At 42.1% G+C, this 19,595-nt stretch overlaps 1 protein-coding gene across 1 annotated transcript in view; it reads left to right on the forward strand.

The window, feature by feature from the left end:
- Nucleotides 1-16,716: 16,716 nt before the first annotated feature.
- Nucleotides 16,717-19,595, forward strand: part of UBE2D2 (ubiquitin conjugating enzyme E2 D2) — a 43,391-nt gene continuing 40,512 nt past the window's right edge. Inside the window, exon 1 of the mRNA XM_069592240.1 lies at nt 16,717-17,368. Coding sequence (XP_069448341.1) covers nt 17,345-17,368 — 24 coding nt within the window. The 5' untranslated portion in view covers nt 16,717-17,344. The remainder of the gene's footprint in view (nt 17,369-19,595) is intronic.

A 19,595-nucleotide genomic window follows, 5' to 3' on the forward strand; every position in this document is an offset into this window, starting at 1 on the left:
AAAAAAATTTTTATTGGAGCTCCATTTTCACCCAGTTTCTTGGGTTGCATGGCATGTCTTCCCTATATTTGGCACATACTAAGCACTTAATAAACATGAGCTGAGGGGTTTCCCTGGTGGCTCAGTGGTAAAGAATTTGCCTGTCAATGCAGGAGACCTGGGTTCCATCTCCGGTCTGAGAGGATCCCACATGCCACAGAGCAAGTAATCCTGTGTACCTGCACCACAACCATGGAGCCTGTGCTCTAGAGGCTGAGAGCCACAGCTACTGGGCCCACGTGCCTCAGTCACTGGAGTATGTGCCCTAGAGCCCGTGCTCTGCAACAAGAGAAGCCCCTGAAATGAGATGCCTGCTTACCTCAACTAGACAGCAGCCTGCACAGCAACAAAGACACAATACAGCCCAAAATAAATACTTACATAAATCAAAGTATTAAAAAGAAACATGAGCTGTTATTATAGTGCCACAGTCCTTTTCAGAGTCTCATCCTCAGGGCACTCTTCTTCCCTTTACATTCAAATATTCAGCCTCTGGCCCCAGTTAGGGACTCAGTCTGCCAGGGCCAACCGCCGCACATAGAGCTTCCAGCAGAAGCCCTAGACATGGCAGAGCAGAGATGAGCCATCCACTCTGGACCCTGTCTGAATTTCTGACCTGGGAAATCCACGAGCATATTAAATTATTACTTCACTGAATTTTGGGGTAATTTGTTACATGGTTACGGTAACTTTAAACACTCCTTCATTAGGATGTGAGGTCGGTGAGGGCTGGGACTTTATCTCCTTTACATCCTGGTGCCCATTGTTGATAGCATAGGAGCTAGCACAAAATAGCTGCTCCATGAACGTTTGTTGAAAGAGAGAAGGTGTCTTTCTCATTGAAAGTGAAAGTGAAAGTGAAGTTACTCAGTCGTGTCCAACTCTTTGTGACCCCATGGACTGTAGCCTACCAGGCTCCTCCCTCCATGGGATTCTCCAGGCAAGAGTACTGGAGTGGGTTGCCATTTCCTTCTCCATCTTTCTCATTATTCTCTATAAAATAACTCATATAATTTGTCCTAAGGAGTTAAGGGCTGAAGTGTCCCTTTGCAAGGGTTGTTTATATTTTAGAAGGGAAATTTTGATTCCCTGGAGTAAACCTCAAGGTGGAGATTCTGGGGCTGGGGTAGGGTGTGGCTTACCAAGGTTACCCCACACACATACACACATGCATGACTTCCAGTCTGGCTTTGGTGTTGGCAGCTGAACATGCTGATCTTACTCAGGCCACCCTGTGAGTGTGACAGGCCATCCATTCCCAGGGTCTGGGCAGTATTTGGAGTAACCTCTTATTCTCAAAGGGTAGTTTGGTTGCAGGGTCTGGTCTACAAGATGACAAAGGGGTCTTGGGGAGAAACAGGTAGAGCTGACAGGGGACAGATACTTGTCCTGGGAATTCTGGAACTGGATGCTGGTACAGGGGAGAAAACGGCTACAATAGCTCCCTCAACTCACGAGCCCTTGTGCCTGCTTTTCCTATGCCTGGAAAGGCAGCCCTTCTTCACCAAGGCCTGGTGCCACCTATGTGTAACTCAGTTTTCAAATGAGAGGTTGTCCCCTCCAAAACTCCTTTCCTGAACCCCACAGTCTAAATGAGGACCCCTCCTTTGTGCTACACAACTGTCTGTGCTTATCTTTACCAAAGCCTTGGGCTTCCTGATCTGGAAATCGTTTACTCATCTTAAAAGTAGTATCTGCCTCATAGGGTGGTTTGGAAGATTAAATGAGAATAAAGTTCAGAGTCATGGGTCAGTAAAAATGATGACTGTTGTTGTTTTTACTGTTGCTATAGGATTTACCCCAGGGCTTCCCTGATAGCTCAGTTGGTAAAGAATCTGCCTGCAATGCAGGAGACCCTGGTTCGATTCCTGGGTCAGGAAGATCCGCTGGAGGAGAGATAGGCTACCCACTCCAGTACTCTTGGGCTTCCCTTGTAGCTCAGCTGGTAAAAAATCTGACTGTAGTCCGGGAGACCTGGGTTTGATCTGGGGGTTGGGAAGATTCCCTGGAGAAGGGAAAGACTATCCACTCCAGTGTTCTGGCCTGGAGAATTCTATAGACTGTATAGTCCATGGGGTTGCAGAGTTGGACACGACTGAGTGACTTTCACTTTCATAGGGTTTATCCCACATGATTAAAATCACCTATATTTTTGTCTTGGGATTATTAATATGGTCCCAAATCAAAACCAAAATGAGCTGCCATTTCATACCTACTAGGATGGCTATTTAAAAAAAAGACAAGCATTGGTCAGAATGTGGAGAAGTCAGAATCTTCTTACACTTCTGGTGAGAATGTAAAATGGTGCAGGTCTTTTGGAAAACAGTTTGTCAGTTATCCAAAACGTTCAATGGAATTTTCATATGACACATCAATTCTACTCTTAGGTATCTACCCAGAGAAATGACAACACAGGCCCACACAAAGACTTGCATGTGAATATTCATAGCAGCCTTATTTACAATAGCCAAAAAGTGGAAACAGTATTTCAGTTGTTAACTAACTGATGAATGCATAAACAAAATATGGCATATCCTCATAATAGGATACTATTCAGCAATAAAAAGGAACAAAATATTGACACACAGTACAACATGGATGAACTTTAAAAGCATGCTAGGTGGAACATATATTGTATATAATTTCACTTTCATGAAATGTCCAAAAAAGGCAAATCTATAGAGATAAGAAGTAGATTACTGTTCATATAGGGCTGGGAGTATGACTAAGGGTTGACAGTAAATGGACACTAAGTTTCTTTATGGGGTGATAAAAATATTCTAAAATTAATTTGTGGAGATGGTTGCCTAACTATAACTTATAGAGTGATGGTTGCATAACTTATAGAGTTATGATTGTATAACTATAACTAATGTACTAAAAATCATTGACTTGTACTCTTGAAATGAGTGAATTTGATGGTATAAAAATTATATGGCAATAAAGCTTTTTTTTAAAAAAGGAAAGGATTGCTAGTGACCAATATTTTATTGTAAGTGTGGGAAAATAAGTAAGAGCAAGAATTTTCCTGGAAAACAATCTCTCCATGTATATAAAAATCTAAAACATTCACATCATTTAACCTAACACTTTTACTTCTAGAAATTTATTCTAAGGAAATGGCTAGTTGGGTAGTTTGGTTCGGTTCAGTTCAGCCGCTCAGTCGTGTCCGACTCTTTGTGACCCCATGGACTGCAGCAAGCCAGGCCTCCCTGTCCATCACCAACTCTTGCAGTTTACTCAAACTCATGTCCACTGAGTCGGTGATACCATCCAACCATCTCATCCTCTGTCGTCCCCTTCTCCTCCTGCCTTCAATCTTTCCCAGCATCAGGGTCTTTTCAAATGAGTCAGTTCTTTGCATCAGGTGGCCAAAGTATTGGAGTTTCAGCTTCAGCATCAGTCCTTCCAATGAATATTCAGGACTGATTTCCTTTAGGATGAGCATAGACAAAGACATTTCCTGCAGCATTGTTTAGAATATTAAATATTTTGAAAGCAATCCAAATATCCTCTAATAGGGAATTGTTTATACAAGTATGGAAGTATATGTAGCTCTTAAAAAGCATGAAATACAGAAACCTTTTTTCACGAAGACAGTGGCAAAGGCGAAGAAGGAAGCCCCTGCCCCTGCTAAAGCCAAAGCCAAAGAAAAGGCTTTGAAGGCCAAGAAAGCAGTGTTCAAAGGCATCCCCATCCACCAAAAAAGAAGATCTGGATGTCACCCTCCTTCCTGGCATCAGCCAAACACTGTGGCTCAGGAGGCAGCCCAAATAACTTCGGAAGAGTGCCCCTAGGAGAAACAAACTTGACCGCCATGTCATCATCAGATTCCCCCTCACCACCGAGTCAGCCGTGAGGAAAATAGAAGACTACAACACACTGGTATTCGTTGTGGATATCAAGGCTGACAAGCACCAAATTACACAGGCTGTGAAGAAGTTCTATGACATTGATGTGGCTAAGGTCAACTCCTGATCAGGCCTGATGGAGAGAAGAAGGCATATGTTCAACTGGCTCCTGACTATGATGCTTTGAATGTTGCCAACAAAATCGGGATCATCTAAACTGAGTCCATCTGGCTAATTCCAAATATAAAAGTTTTCACTATTAAAAAAAGGAAAGCATGAAGTATATTTCCATATATTGACATGGAAATATGTTCATTAATGCATATTTTTATGGAAAATTTTCAACATACACAAAGGTGGACAGATTAGATTACAATAAGTTCTTATACCTCCATTCAGTTCTCTTCAGCCGCTCAGTTATGTCCTTTAGGATTGACTGGTTGGATCTTGCAGACCAAGGGACTCTCAAGAGCCTTCTCCAGCCCCACAGTTCAAAAGCATCAATTCTTCAGTGCTCAGCATTCTTTATGGTCCAATTCTCATATCAGGTCAGTTGGTAAAGAATCCACCTGCAATGAAGGAGACCCCGGTTCGATTCCTGGGTCGGGAAGATCTGCTGGAGAAGGGATAGGCTATCCATTCCAGTATGCTTGGATTTCCCTTATGGCTCAGCTGGTAAAGAATCTACCTGCTATGTGAGTTACATCCCTGGGTTGGGAAGGTCCCCTGGAGAAGGGAAAGACTACCCACTCCAGTATTCTGGCCTGGAGAATTCCATGGACTGTATAGTCCATGGGATTGCAAAGAGTCGGACACGACTGAACAATTTTCGCTTTCACTTTCTCACATCCATACATGATTATTGGAAAAACCATAGCTTTGACTAGATGGACCTTTATCCGCAAAGTAATGTCTCTGCTTTTTAATATGCTGTCTAGGTTGGTCATAGCTTTCCTTCCAAGGAGCAACCGTCTTTTACTTTCATGGCTGCAGTCACCATCTGCAGTGATTTTGGAGCCCAAGCAAATGAGCCTGTCACTGTTTCCATTGTTTCCCCATCTATTTGCCATGAAGTGATGGGACCAGATGCCATGATCTTCGTTTTTTGAATGTTGAGTATTAAGCCAGCTTTTTCACTCTCCTCTTTCACTTCCATCAAGAGGCTGTTCAGCTCCTCTTCGCTTTCTGCCATAAGGGTGGTGTCATCTGCTAATCTGAGGTTATTGCTATTTCTCCTGGCAATCTTGATTCCAGCTTGTGTTTCATCCAACCTGGCATAGCTCCATTACCCAACTTCAATAATTATTATGTCATGGCAAATCTTATTTCATTTGTACCTTCACTTGTTTATTTCCTGACTCATTTTAAAACAAATCCCATACATTATTTCATCTGTAAAAATATTTCAGTATGTATCTCTGAAAGTAAAAGGCCCTATTAAAAACCATAACTATCATCCCATTGTGTGATAATCATACTGTCATCCCACTTTTAAAAATAGTAATAATTTTTTTAATATCCTGAAGTATCTAGTTAGTGTTCAAATTTCTAACTGTATCATAAATTTCATTTTTAATAATTTGAATCAGAATATAAGTAGGATCCACATGTTGTGATTGATTCATATACTTCTTAAATACTTTTTAATAGTTTTATTGATATACAATCACATACCATATAATTCATCTATTTAAAGAGTAAAATTTAACACATTTTAGCATATTAGAGGACTTCCCTGGTGGCTCAGATGGTTAAGCATCTGTCTACAATGTGGAGACCCGGGTTCAATCCCTGGGTCGGGAAGATCCCCTGGAGAAGGAAATGGCAATCCACTCCAGTACTATTGCCTGGAAAATCCCATGGACAGAGGAGCCTGGTAGGCTACAGCTCATGGGGTCGCAAAGAGTCGGACACGACTGAGTGACTTTACCTTAGCATATTAGAGTTATACAAGCAACACAGTCAATTTTAGAACACTTTCATCCCACAAAGTAACCCTCACTCCTTAGCCATTACCTCCCAAATTCCCCATCACCCCATTATGCTTTCTGTCTCTATGAATTTTCCTATTCTGGACACTTCACACAAGCAGAATCATACAATCTGTGGTCTTTTATGACTGGTGTATTTTGTTGAGCATATTTTCAAGTTTCATCCATGTTGTAGCATGTTTTTATCGTTGAATAATATTCTACTGTATGGGGCATACCACTTTATCTGTTCATCAGCTAATAAATATTTAGGTTTTTCCATTTTTTTTACTATTATGAATAATGTTGCTATGAACATTTGTACAAGTTTTAGGTGGGAATTCATAAACATCTTTCAATTTATAAGTTTCCTCTGTGTGTGTGTCCTTACTTGCAACTTCTTGTTAAAGAAACTGTGTTGTTACTGTTCTCACAATCCGAATTTGTGGTTGCATTTCTGAGGTAGTTTTGACCTGCTTTTCTGTCCTTTGTATTTCCTGTTACTACATAGTTGGATGTAGAGATTTGATGGCAACACTGCTTCATAGTTGGTATGGTGTACTTCTACCAGAAGGTAAATAGTGTCTGATTGTCTCTTACTAAAAAATTAGGAGCCATTTACGCTCCATGCCTAGATTAGTTAATTCATTAGAGGTCACAAAATGCTGATACTTTCTCATTACTACTTAAAATATTAGCTAGACTACTTTTATAAAGAAAAATTTCCCTTCATGTACTATTTTGTTAATAGGTGGCATGATACAGTTTTAACAAACAAAAGTACATTATAGAACATACATGCTCATAGCAGCATTTTTCAAAATAGCCAAAGGTGGAATCAACCCAAATGTCCATTGGCAGATGAATGGATTTACATACAATGGAATTTTATTCAGCCTTAAAAAGGAAGGAAATTCTGACATGCTATCTCATGGTTGACTATTGAGGACATTACGTGAAGTGAAATAAGCCAGTCACAAAAGGATAAATACTGTATGTTCTACTTATTTGTGCTATCTAGAGTAGTTAAATTCATAGAGATAGAGAGTAGAATGGTGGTTGCCAGGGGATGGGAGAAGGAGAAATGGGCATTATTCTTTAATGGGTACAGAGTTTTAGTTTTGCAAGATGAAGATTTCTATGGATGGGTGGTAGTAGTGGTTGTATGTAAGTACATTAAGCATAACGTAAATATACTTAGTGCCACTGAACTGTACACTTAAAAATGATTACAATGGCAATTTTTGTTACGTGCACATATTTTACTACAATTTAAAAAAAAGTTTTAAGTACATTACAGAATGGAATACTACACAGCAATAAAACACAATAAATGTTGAGACACGTAAATGGATCTCAAGGGTATTTTGCTGAGTGAAAAAAGCCAGTCTCAAAAGGTATCTCAAAACCTATACATACAGTACGAGTTCATTTATATATCATTCTCAAAATGACAAAATTACAGAAATGGAAAGTAAACTAGTAATTGTCAAGGGTTAGAGATGTTGAGGTTGATGGTTGGTGGACATGGCTGTAACAGGTACTGTGAAGGAGTTTTGTAGTTTTGGAATAGTTCTGCATCTTGATTCCAGTGGTGGTCACAGCAATCTGCACATGTGATAAGACATTAAACTGTATATACACACTGTGCCAACATGAGTTTCCTGGTTTTTGATATTGTACTATCATTATGTGAGATGTATCTATTGGGGGAAACTGAATGAAGGGCACTGGAACTTTCTATACTATTTGGCTACTCCCTGTGACTCTGTAAGAATTTTAAAAACTCATTTGAAATTACATTTATAGAACCACAAAGGTAGTATGAATCTATGTTTATAAAAATTTTGTTTGAAATTTTAAAAAGGAGCTATTATTTATTATTATCTTCAGTTTACATTTGAGAAAACTGATGTCTGGGATAAGGCTGAATTGTCAAAGTTAGTCTGTATCTAACAGGCTAAATTTCTAGTGGTTAACCTGTTAACCACTACATCATACCATATGTATATTTATACATACAATATTTACAGTAAAAGATTTGGACAGACACACAGTATTTGTTATGGTAGTTATTTCTGCTGCTGCTGCTAAGTCGCTTCAGTAGTGTCCGACTCTGTGCGACCCCATAGATGGCAGCCCACCAGGCTCCCCTATCCCTGGGATTCTCCAGGCAAGAACACTGGAGTGGGTTGCTCTAGGAAGGTAGAACTAGGGAAGGTGGCTTTAATTTTCAGCTCTATAAGTTTCTGTAATGTTTGACAATAAATAAAACTTTAAAAATCAGACAAAAATATTAAAAGGTAAAGCAGTAAAGCTACTGAGGCAGACCCTCTTCCATGCCTCACGATGGATCTGGGTTACCCTACTATAGTCAAAATATTATTCTGAAAGCAAAGCTTGGCAGGTAAGCCCCCAGCCTCTGTTAGAACGTCCCCTTTCCTCGCCCTGTTCTGTGTTCATCTCTTTGATCATTCTGCTTTCTTTGAGCCCAATCATCCCTCTAAATCTGTGTGGATCCTGGATTGTAGGTGGGGCTGGATGCAGAGGAAAGACCAACCTTTTGGGTTAGTCCCCCGCCCCACTTGGCGGGAGGGCTGCAGCTGCCCCCAGGCAGAGACACTGGGACCAGGACAGAGCCGCAAGCTGTGAGGAGGCGACCGGCTGTAGATGTAGCTTTCTCACTCGCGGCTGAAGATTCTTGAAACCAGTCCCGCCTCGCAGGTCTCCGGTTCCTGTTTCCCATTGGCTAAATTTTATGGGACCAAGAACCTCTCCAAAAGAATGCTTCTAGGGCATCATCAAAAATAAGACATTTTAAAAGTGATAATCTTCACACAGAGCTTTGCTGCCAAACTCCAGTTATTTCCTGAGAGACGTGTTAATGTTAAAAGGTCATGAGACGGTACCTAGCATTAAAGTTCGTCTGCTTTCTCCTTGAAACAAAAGTGACTTCAACCAAAAGTTCAGTTTCTTTAATGCAGATTAAAGGAGAAATCAGTAATACTGTCCTGTGGACTGGACACAGTTTGCCTGAAGCCTTTGGACTGTTCTGACTTCATTTTCTTTATCCACTGAGGGGGGGGAAGGCAGCAAAAATGTCCTTGAAATCCATGGAGTGATTTAGGGGACCCCATAGAAGACAAGGAATTTTATTTTTCTATTTGGTTTTAATAATAAAAGAAAATCATCTTGTTATCTTGCCCATCCCTGAGTCTTGTGGGACCTTAGTTCCCCAGACCAGGGGTGGAACCTGTGGCCTTTGCAGTGAAAGCTCCAAGTCCTAACCACTGGACTGCCAGGGAATTTCCATGTTCATTATTTTAAAATGTAAATAATATAGAGGAGTATGTAAAGCAAAAAGTGCAAGTGCCTTCCCTCACTTTCTTCAAGTAATTCCCCAGGAATAATTAAGTTAAAAATTTGGTCTTCATCTGTTCAGATATTTTCCCATGCACATTCTAACACATACACAGATGTAACCAGAATTTCATAAAGATTAAAAAAACTTCTATTCAGATATTCGTCAGGCAAATGCCTGGTGGTCTGGTGGCTAAGACTCCAGGCTTCCAGTGCAGGGTGTCAGGTTTGATGCCTGGCCAGGGAACTGGATCCCACACGCTGCAACCAAGAAAGTCCTTGCATGTCACAACTAAAGACCCCACAACTTAGACCTGGTGCAGTCAAATAAATATTTAAGGGGAAAAAAAAGAGATATTCGTTAGAATAAGTTCTGCAAATCTCCAGTGTAAGCAGCTCCATGAGTTTTTATTGGACATTTTTAACCCACAAAAATGGAATTATATAAACTACATTTTGCTGCAGTTTTTGTTTTATACCTCAACAATATTATGATAGTTCTTCCACAGTGGGACATATGGATTTAATCATTCTTTTCATGGTAGCATAGTATCCTGTAGTATGAATTCAGTATTCTAATTAACCTTTCTTAATTGGTGAATAGTTAGACTGTGTCCAATTTTTGCTATTTCATGTTATAGATTTTAAAACTTCTTTTCTTTATATAAGAATAATACATGCTCAGTATAAAACTTTCAACATTTCAGAAATGTTAGACTTAGAAAGCAAAAGTCCCTCATAATACTATCTCAGAAATCACCAAACACAGATGTTACTCTCTTCCTATAGCACACCCATTATCTATATTATGTGATCTCTACACACTATTGGAAAAACAAATAAGTAACAAATACTATATAACTGTTAGGACTTCCCAGATGGCACTAGCGGTAAAGATTTTGCCTACCAATGCAGGAGACACAAAAGACAAGATTCGATCCCTGGGTCAGGAAGATACCCTGGAGTAGGAAATTTTTCTTCTACAGGTAGTAGAGGAAAAATTAGATACTATGAGTTAATTTATTCTAATGAATTGGACAACTTAAATGAAGTGAACAAGTTCCTTGAAAAACAATGGACACAAGAAGAAAAAAAATCTAAATAGCCCCATACATATTAAAGAAGTTAACTTATTATCAAACTCCTCCTGCAAAGAAAACTCCAGGGTTAGATGGCTTCACTGGTGAATTCTATCAAATATTTATTTAAGGAAGAAAAAAATAACAGTCCTACACAAACTCTTTCGAAATACAGAGGAAGGAACACTTTCCAACTTATTTTATGAGGCCAGGATAACCTTGATATGAAAACTTGACAAAGATACTACGAGAAAAGAAAATTATAAATTCTTATCCCTCATGAACTTAGATGTAAAAATCTGATTAGTCTTTGACAGAGCAATTTCATTTCTAGGAATTTATACCCAAAAGCCCTCAGAGATGTACAAAGATTAACTACAGAATACACACTATAGCAATACTTTTGTTGCTATTCAGTCACTAAATCATGTCTGACTCTTTTCCACGCCATGGACTGCAGCATGCCAGGCTTCCCTGTCCTTCACCATCTCCCAGAGTTTGCTCAGACTCATGTCCATTGATTCAGTGGTGCCATCCCACATCTCATCCTCTGTCATCCCCTTCTCCTCTTGCCCTTGATCTTTCCCGGCATCAGAGTCAATTCTTTGGTGCTCAGCCTTCTTCCTGGTCCAACTGTGACATTCGTACATGACTACTGGAAAAACCATAGCTTACTAAACAGACCTTTGCCGCCAAAGGTCTACTTTTTTAAAAAATATATTTTTATATTTCAGTTCAGTTCAGCTCGGTCGCTCAGTCATGTCCAATTCTTTGTGACCCTATGGACTGCACCATGCCAGGCCTCCCTGTCCCTCACCAACTCCCAGAGTTTACTCAAACTCATGTCCATTGAGTCCATGATATCATCCAACCATCTCATCCTCTGTCGTCCCTTCTCCTCCTGCCTTCAACCTTTCCCAGTATCAGGGTCTTTTCTAATGAGTCAGTTCTTTGCATCAGGTGGCCAAAGTACTGGAGTTTCAGCTTCAGCATCAGTCCTTCCAATGAATATTCGGGACTCATTTCCTTTAGGATGGACTGGTTGGATCTGTCCAAGGGACTGTCAAGAGTCTTCTCCAACACCACAGTTCAAAGGCATCAGTCCTTCAGTGCTCAGCTTTCTTTATGGTCCAACTTTCACATCCATACATGACTACGGGAAAAACCATAGCCTTGACTAGACAGACCTTGATGATGCTGTGAAAGTGCTGCACTCAATATGCCCCCAAAATAAAAGCCCTCCAAAATAAAAGTATCTCACTGTTTCCACTGTTTCTACTGTTTCCCATCTATTTGTCATGAAGTGATGAGACCAGATGCCATGATCTTAGTTTTCTGAATGTTGAGTTTTAAGCCAACTTTTTCACTCTCCTCTTTCACTTTCATTAAGAGGCTCTTCAGTTCTTCTTTGCTTTGTGCCATAACGGTGGTGTCATCTGCACCTGAGGTTATTTATGTCATCTGATAACAATAACAAATGGTGGTGTCATCTGAGGTTATTGATATTTTCCCCAGCAATCTTGATTCCAGCTTGGGCTTCATCCAGCCCAGTGTTTCTCATGATGTATTCTGCATATAAATTAAATAAACAGGGTGACAATATACAGCCTTGACATACTCCTTTCCCGATTTGGAACCAGTCTGTTGTTCCATGTCCAGTTCTAACTGTTTCTTTTTGACCTACATACAGATTTCTTAGGAGGCAGGTCAGGTGGTCTGGTTCTCCCATTTCTTTAAGAATTTTCCACAATTTGTTATGATCCACACAGTCAAAGGCTTTGGCATAGTTAATGAAGCAGATGTTTTTCTGGAACTCTCTTGCTTTTTTGATGATCCAACAGATGCTGGCAATTTGATCTCTGGTTCCTCTGCCTTTTCTAAAACCAGTGAACATCTGGAAGTTCATGGTTCACATACTATTGAATCCTGGCTTGGAGAATTTTGAGCATTACTCTACTAGGGTGTAAGATGAGTACAATTGTGCAGTAGTTTGAGCATTCTTTGGCATTGCCTTTCTCTGGGATAGGAATGAAAACTGACCTTTTCCAGTCCTGTGGCCACTGCTGAGTTTTCCAAATTTGCTGGCATATTGAGTGCAGCACTTTTACAGCATCATCTTTCAGGATTTGAAATAGCTTAGCTGGAATTCCATTACCTCCACTAGCTTTGTTTATAGTGATGGTTCCTAAGGCCCACTTGACTTCACACTCCACGATGTCTGGCTCTAGGTGAGTGATCACACCATCATGGTTATCTGGGTCATGAAGATCTTTTTTGTATAGTTCTGAATATTCTTGCCACCCCTTCTTAATATCTTCTGTTTGTTTTATTATTTATGGCTGTTCTGGGTCTTCATTGCTGTGTGAGGGGTTTCTCCAGTTGCTGAGAGCAGGGACTACTCTCCAGTTAAGGTACATGGACTCTAGGGCATGCAGGTCATGCGGGCCCAGCTGCCTTGTGGCATATGGGACCTTCCTGGACCAGGGATCAAACCTGAGTCCCCTGCACTGGCAGGCAGATCGTAATCACTGGACCACCAGGGAAGTCCTGATGTCTCTGCTTTTTAATAAGCTGTCTAGGTTTGTCATACCTTTTCTTCCAAGGAGCAAGCATTTTTTAATTTCATGGCTGCAGTCACTATCCACAGTGATTTTGGAGCCCAAGAAAATAACGTCTGTCACTGTTTCCATTTTTTCCCCATCTGTTTGCCATGAAGTGATGGGACCAGATGCCATGATCTTAGGTTTTTGAGTGTTGAGTTTTAAGCCAGCTTTTTCATTCTCCTCTTTCGTCTTCATTAAGATGCTCTTTAGTTCCTCTTTGGTTTCTGCCATTAGGGTGGTATCATCTGCATATCTGAAGTTGTTGATATTTCTCCCAGCAATCTCAATTTCAGCTTGTGATTCATCCACTCTGGCATTTTGCATGATGTAATCTGTATATAAGTTAAATAAGCAGGGTGACAATATACAACCTTGATGTACTCCTTTCCCAGTTTTGAACCAGTCTGTTGTTCCATTGTTAATATTTATTTATTTATTTGATTGCATCAGTTCTTAGTTGCAGCATATGAACTCTTAGTTGTAGCATGGGAGAATCTAGTTCCTTGAGCAGAAATCGAACCAGGGCTCCCCACTTTGGGAGCATGGAGTCTTAGCCACTGGATCACCAGGGAAACTCCATATAGTAATATTTTTAATAGTAAAAATATTAAAACAACTTAAATATCCCCCCAAATATGATAATTATATATGGTACATTTATGATTGAATATATAACCATTAAAATATAATAAAAATATGTCTTGACACAGGAAGATTCGCCATATATTGTCTATTTTAAAAGTAAGTTACCTGACAACCTAGAGTGGGATGGGGTAGGAGGTGGGAGGGAGGTTTAGGAGGGAGGGGACATATACATACCTATGATGATATCATGTGGATAAATGGCATAAACTAACACAATATTGTACAGGAATTATCCTCTAATTAAAATAAATATTTTTTTAAAAGTAAATTACCAAAATTTTAGGTGCTTTCACTGCACACACACAAAATGAATGGAGAAGTTAACTGTCGTGACTGTAATCATGCCATTATGTTTATGTATATCAAATCAACATGTTGTACACCTTAAGTCCATATTTTTTTTAAACAGGTATATGACGAAATAGTATAATGGCATGATCCTACATTTTCAAAGAAAAATATATATTTATATATAATGGGAAAACACAGAAAGGATAGAAACCAAATGTCACAAATGGTTACTTGTTGGATGATGGGAGTATGAAAGTGAAAGTGAAAGTGAAGTCGTGTCCAACTCTTTGAGACCCCGTGGACTGTAGCCTATCAGGCTCCTCTGTCCATGGGATTTTCCAGGCAAGAGTGCTGGAGTGGATTGTCATTTCCTTCACCAGGGGAGCTTCCCGACCCAGGAATTAAATCCGGGTCTCCTGCATTGCTGGCAGATGCTTTACTGTCTAAGCCACAAGGGAAGCCCTAGACTTTTATTTCCTTCCTTTTGCTTACCTGTATTGCTTATTTCCTTATCTATATTTCTTGCAATGAAAAATGTAAATTTTTTTAATACAAATTATTGTTGAAAAAAAGTTTTAAAAATGTGACCAATGAGCATTTTTGTACCTGTCCCATTACAGTTCTTAGGAAGAAAAGATTTAGGACTTTGGAATCTTCCTCTCCACCTTCAACCTAAAACCTATCCATCCTGGGCTATTGGACACCGCTTTGCCCTCCTTTGACACTGAATCCATGGTGGCCCTGCCTTATGGGTCCAACCTGTATTCAGCAGGTTAGGCATTACAAATTTTGCGGCTGACTTATGGCATGACTTTTAGAAAGATTCTTTTCCTTAGGGGCTCCAGTTTCTCCTCTCTTAATCAGTGATCTTTAGGTGCCTTCCAGACAGAGGAAAGAACAGATTTAGAATCAGGAAACCCTGGGGGAGACTTGGGAATGTAGGCATCACTGCCCAGAAGAGTATTACTTATAATTCTTTGTGTCTTCAGGGTCCTCAACCAGGTAAAAAGCACCTCCCAGACCAGGCCTTATAAAACCAGTCAGCCTTATATTTCTCTGGTCCTGGTTGCAGGGCTCCACACAGAGTAGTTGCTCAGTGAACTCACTTTTTGCCTCATCTTTTAAAAGTAACCCCAGAATAGGTTTTCTTCTTCTTTTTTTTTTAATTGGAGGCTAATTACAATATTGTAGTGGGTTTTGCTATACATTGACATGAATCAGCCATGGATGTACACGTGTTCCCCATCCTGAACCCCCCTCCCACCTCTCTCCCCATCCCATCCCTCAGGGTCATCCCAATGCACCAGCCCTGAGCACCCTGTCTCATGCATTAAACTTGCACTTGTGATCTGTTTCACAGATGATAATTTACATGTTTCAATGCTATCCAGAATAGGTTTTCTAAGCTTGCTTTTGATGATGAGCTGAAAGCAAAGTTGGTTTTAATTATTGGGGCACACATTGTACAAGTTTTTTGCTAAGGTATCGAAAAAGCAAGAGTTCCAGAAAAACATCTATTTCTGCTTTATTGACTACACCAAAGCCTTTGACTGTGTGGGTCACAATAAACTGTGGAAAATTCTAAAAGAGTTGGGAATACCAGACCACCTGGCCTGCCTCTTGAGAAACCTATATGCAGGTCAGGAAGCAACAGTTAGAACTGGACATGGAACAACAGACTGGTTCCAAATAGGAAAAGGAGTACGTCAAGGCTGTATATTGTCACCCTGCTTATTTAACTTATATGCAGAGTACATCATGAGAAACACTGGACTGGAAGAAACACAAGCTGGAATCAAGATTGCCAGGAGAAATATCAATAACCTCAGATATGCAATGACACCACCCTTATGGCAGAAAGTGAAGAGGAACTAAAAAGCCTCCTGATGAAAGTGAAAGTGGAGAGTGAAAAAGTTGGCTTAAAGCTCAACATTCAGAAAATGAAGATCATAGCATCCGGTCCCATCACTTCATGGGAAATAGATGGGGAAACAGTGGCAACAGTGGCTGACTTTATTTTTTTGGGCTCCAAAATCACTGCAGATGGTGACTGCAGCCATGAAATTAAAAGACGCTTACTCTTTGGAAGAAAAGTTATGACCAACCTAGATAGCATATTCAAAAGCAGAGACATTACTTTGCTGACTAAGGCCTGTCTAGCCAAGGCTATGGTTTTTCCTGTGGTCATGTATGGATGTGAGAGTTGGACTGTGAGGAAGGCTGAGTGCGGAAGAATTGATGCTTTTGAACTGTGGTGTTGGAGAAGACTCTTGAGAGTCCTTTGGACTGCAAGGAGATCCAAGCAGTCCATTCTGAAGGAGATCAGCCCTGGGATTTCTTTGGAAGGAATGATGCTAAAGCTGAAACTCCAGTACTTTGGCCACCTCATGCGAAGAGTTGACTCATTGTAAAAGTCTGTGATGCTGGGAGGGATTGGGGGCAGGAGGAGAATGGGACGACCCAGGATGAGATGGCTGGATGGCATCATAGACTCGATGGACGTGAGTCTGAGTGAACTCCGGCAGTCAGTGATGGACAGGGAAGCCTGGCGTGCTGCGATTCATGGGGTCACAAAGAGTCGGACACGACTGAGCGACTGAACTGAACTGAACTCGACTTTAGGGAAGTCCCAAGCTATGCCACTGTGGAGCTGTGTGACCTTAGATAAGTTCTTTCCTCCTATGGCCCTACGTGCTCTTCCCCGGTCGGTTTATGCTATGGGGACGGTCGAATGATATGGAAAACATTCGCTTTTAAACTTTTATTTAGCTCATGTATCACGCGAACGAAAGCTGAGAGCCCACGGGCAACGCGATCAAGGACCACTACCGGCAAGCCTCTGCGACCCGCGCCACAGGTCTCGCGAGATCTCCCCTCTGCGCTTCGCGGCGTCATCCTCTCGCCGGCCGCCGCGGCGACAGCGACGGCGCGTGAGGTACTCACAGGGGCGGCCCGTATCCCTCCGCCGCCGGCGCGGCCCGGCCCTCCCTTCCCCCGGCCCGCCAATCCCCGCTCTCCCGACCTGCCCCTCGGCCTGGGCCCACCCCGCGCTCCGGCTGCCCCACCCCGGCGGCGCCGCCCGCCCGCGCGTCCCTCGGTCCACCTGCAGCAGGCAGTCCCTCTGGCTGTCCTACCCAGAGCCGCCGGCCGAGCCCGAGGCCTGAGCTCTTGCTCCCCGGCGGAGGGATCCGCGGCGGCTGAGGAGGCGGCGCTGAGCCTAGAAGGAAGAGGCAGCTACCGCGGTGGCGGCGGCGGCGGCGGCGGCGGCGGCTCGGGCGGCAGCGCATAAAGGGGCCGCCGCCGGGTGATGCGGTGACCGCTGCGGCAGGCTCAGGAGCCGAGTTGGCCCCGGCCCTAAGTCCGTCCTGCCCGACCCGCGCTCGCGAACTCCCCATCTTCTCCGGCCGATCCGCAATCACCGAGGCGGCCTCGCGCCCCCTCGCCCCTTCCCCGTCCCTCCCCTGCCCCCGTCCCCGCCCCGGGGCCGCCGCCACCCACCTCCCACGATGGCTCTGAAGAGAATCCACAAGGTAAGCGGCCAGGGATCGGCTGTGTGTTCGGGCAGCTAGGCGGGTCGGCCGAGTTGGCTGCGGCCTGCACTTCCCGCCGTCTTCTCCGCCGGACTCCCGGCTTCTTCGGACCGGGCTGCTGGCGATGGCCCGGCCGGGCGGCCTTCACACCCTACTCCCAGTGATGGCGCCCGTAGAGGCCCCGGCGCGCTGCCCGCACTTAGGCCGGAGGTATGCTCGCCGGTTCAACGTTCCTTCCCGACCTCCTTTCTAGGCCCCGCGTGGTATGGAGTCCCAGGGCCTCTCCCCGGCTTGGGACTGCTGTGCCAGAGGGCCATTGTCCGGCTGTGCCAGGAGGGGGTGCTGGAACTGGGGCGTTGGGAGGCCCCATCGACGGAGGTCGAAAGGGCTCTGTGCCCCATCTCCGCCTGTGCACTCCCTATCCCCACCTGCCTAGGTTCACCCGCAGAACTCCTTGAGCTTGGGGCCCGTATGAGGAAACCTTTTTGTCCGATCCAGAAATATTTCTTGAGTTCGCTTGCCGTTTAGCGGCCACACGCTTCCGTCCACTCTGCTCGTCCAGAAACCAAGTAGGAAGTTGAGGAAATAAGCATGACTTTTATGAGGAAGGAGGGAAGTGGAGGGAGAAGCATTTTATTCCATGAGGTTGCCAAATGTAGTCACAAACATACTTCAGTTTGCAGGAGTGGATTTAATAGAAAGGGTATTGTCAAGGGTAGAGGTAGAAACCTGAACATTTGAAAACCACTGGAGAGAATGTCACAAAGTTTCCTTTTACATTCTCTTCGCAAAATGGGTTTTAACGCTTAAATTAGGTGATGTTTTCTGGGAGATCCTTTTAATGTAGAAGGGATTTTGCTGGATTTTTCCATTAGATAAGATTTCTTTGCCCTTTAAAATGAAGGGTTATCTGTAGTTGTCTCTACGGAGGTTTTTCTAATATTGCTTCTAGATTATGGACTTCGCTTAAAATTTAGGGTTTTTTCGCTTCCCTCTCTTATTATAACCTCCTGTTATTTCTTACTACCTTTTTTACTTAGAGGGGGGAAGCAGCACTGATGATTTGTTTCGTGTTTGACTTGGCTACTTGGAGAGGCTGTACTAAAGCTTTAGCCAGTAAGTAGTAGATCCTGGGATCCATTCTCTAGGATGGGATGGAGATGCAAGGGGGAAGAGAACTAATTTTCACCTTGCATTAAACTCCGTGAAAATGGAGATTTGGTCAGTTTAAACACTTCAGCTCAGCAGTTGGTCCTGGTTTTATTCTTGATCAAAGACCTTTCCTGTGGAATTAATCCCAGTGGTTATTGTAAATTAGGTTAGATCCTCACCAACTTCTTTTGACTTTGATTTCTATCAAATGAAAAAGGGCAGACTTTAGACAGTAAATCTTGTACTAAAGTGAAGCAGGTTATTTGTTAAAAGAAGCTCATCCTTAAGTAGAGATCCCTTGAATCCTTTTAAGGGGCAGGAGCACACTGAGGACAAATTATGCAAGTAAATAATAGCATTTTTAAGGCTTTAAGGAGTTAACAGATTCTTAAAGACTAATTGAGAAGTTATTAGCTTGAGATTATACTTGGAGAAGATTGTGCACCTTTAAAAGCTGAAGAAGAATAAATATAATGTGCAATCACTTACAGATCAAGAGATAGAGCCTTTAATCTCTACTCTGAGTGATATGGAGGTTTTTTTAGAGAAGGAAATAGCACTCAAAACATGCATTTTAATCGTCTTCTTGCCTTCTTTTGAGATACTGCATGTTTGCTAGATTTTCTCTAAAAGATACCTTTATTAAAATTTTAGTAAGAAAAATCAAGTGTATACCATGATTATTTGAACTTTTAAAACTCAGTATTAACCTTTTTTTACCTGATTTATAACCTAGAACTGTCCTCAAAGTATGGCTCAACTTAGACTGCCAGGGATTTGAAAAATAAACTTAATTTTTGGTGTACATACTAGTCAATAATATTGTGAAAATAAAATGAAGATTTTTTTCCCCCGCAAGCATTTTGTATAACACTAATTTTAAATTGAATAGACTTAACCTAGATATGGGTAAGACCAGTCGTATCTCACCCTCAGCCCTAGTAGTATCTGCGTTGCAGTCCCCCAAAGACAGACTTGGTTTACATAATTGGTCTTAGTGTTGAATCTTCCCAGTTACTACTCTCTGAGAAAGTAGTTCTGTTTAAATACCTCTCAACTTTGGATAGCATGAACT

The sequence above is a fragment of the Ovis canadensis genome, chromosome 5, assembly GCF_042477335.2.
Source record: "Ovis canadensis isolate MfBH-ARS-UI-01 breed Bighorn chromosome 5, ARS-UI_OviCan_v2, whole genome shotgun sequence".
In the NCBI taxonomy this organism is placed as follows: domain Eukaryota; kingdom Metazoa; phylum Chordata; class Mammalia; order Artiodactyla; family Bovidae; genus Ovis; species Ovis canadensis.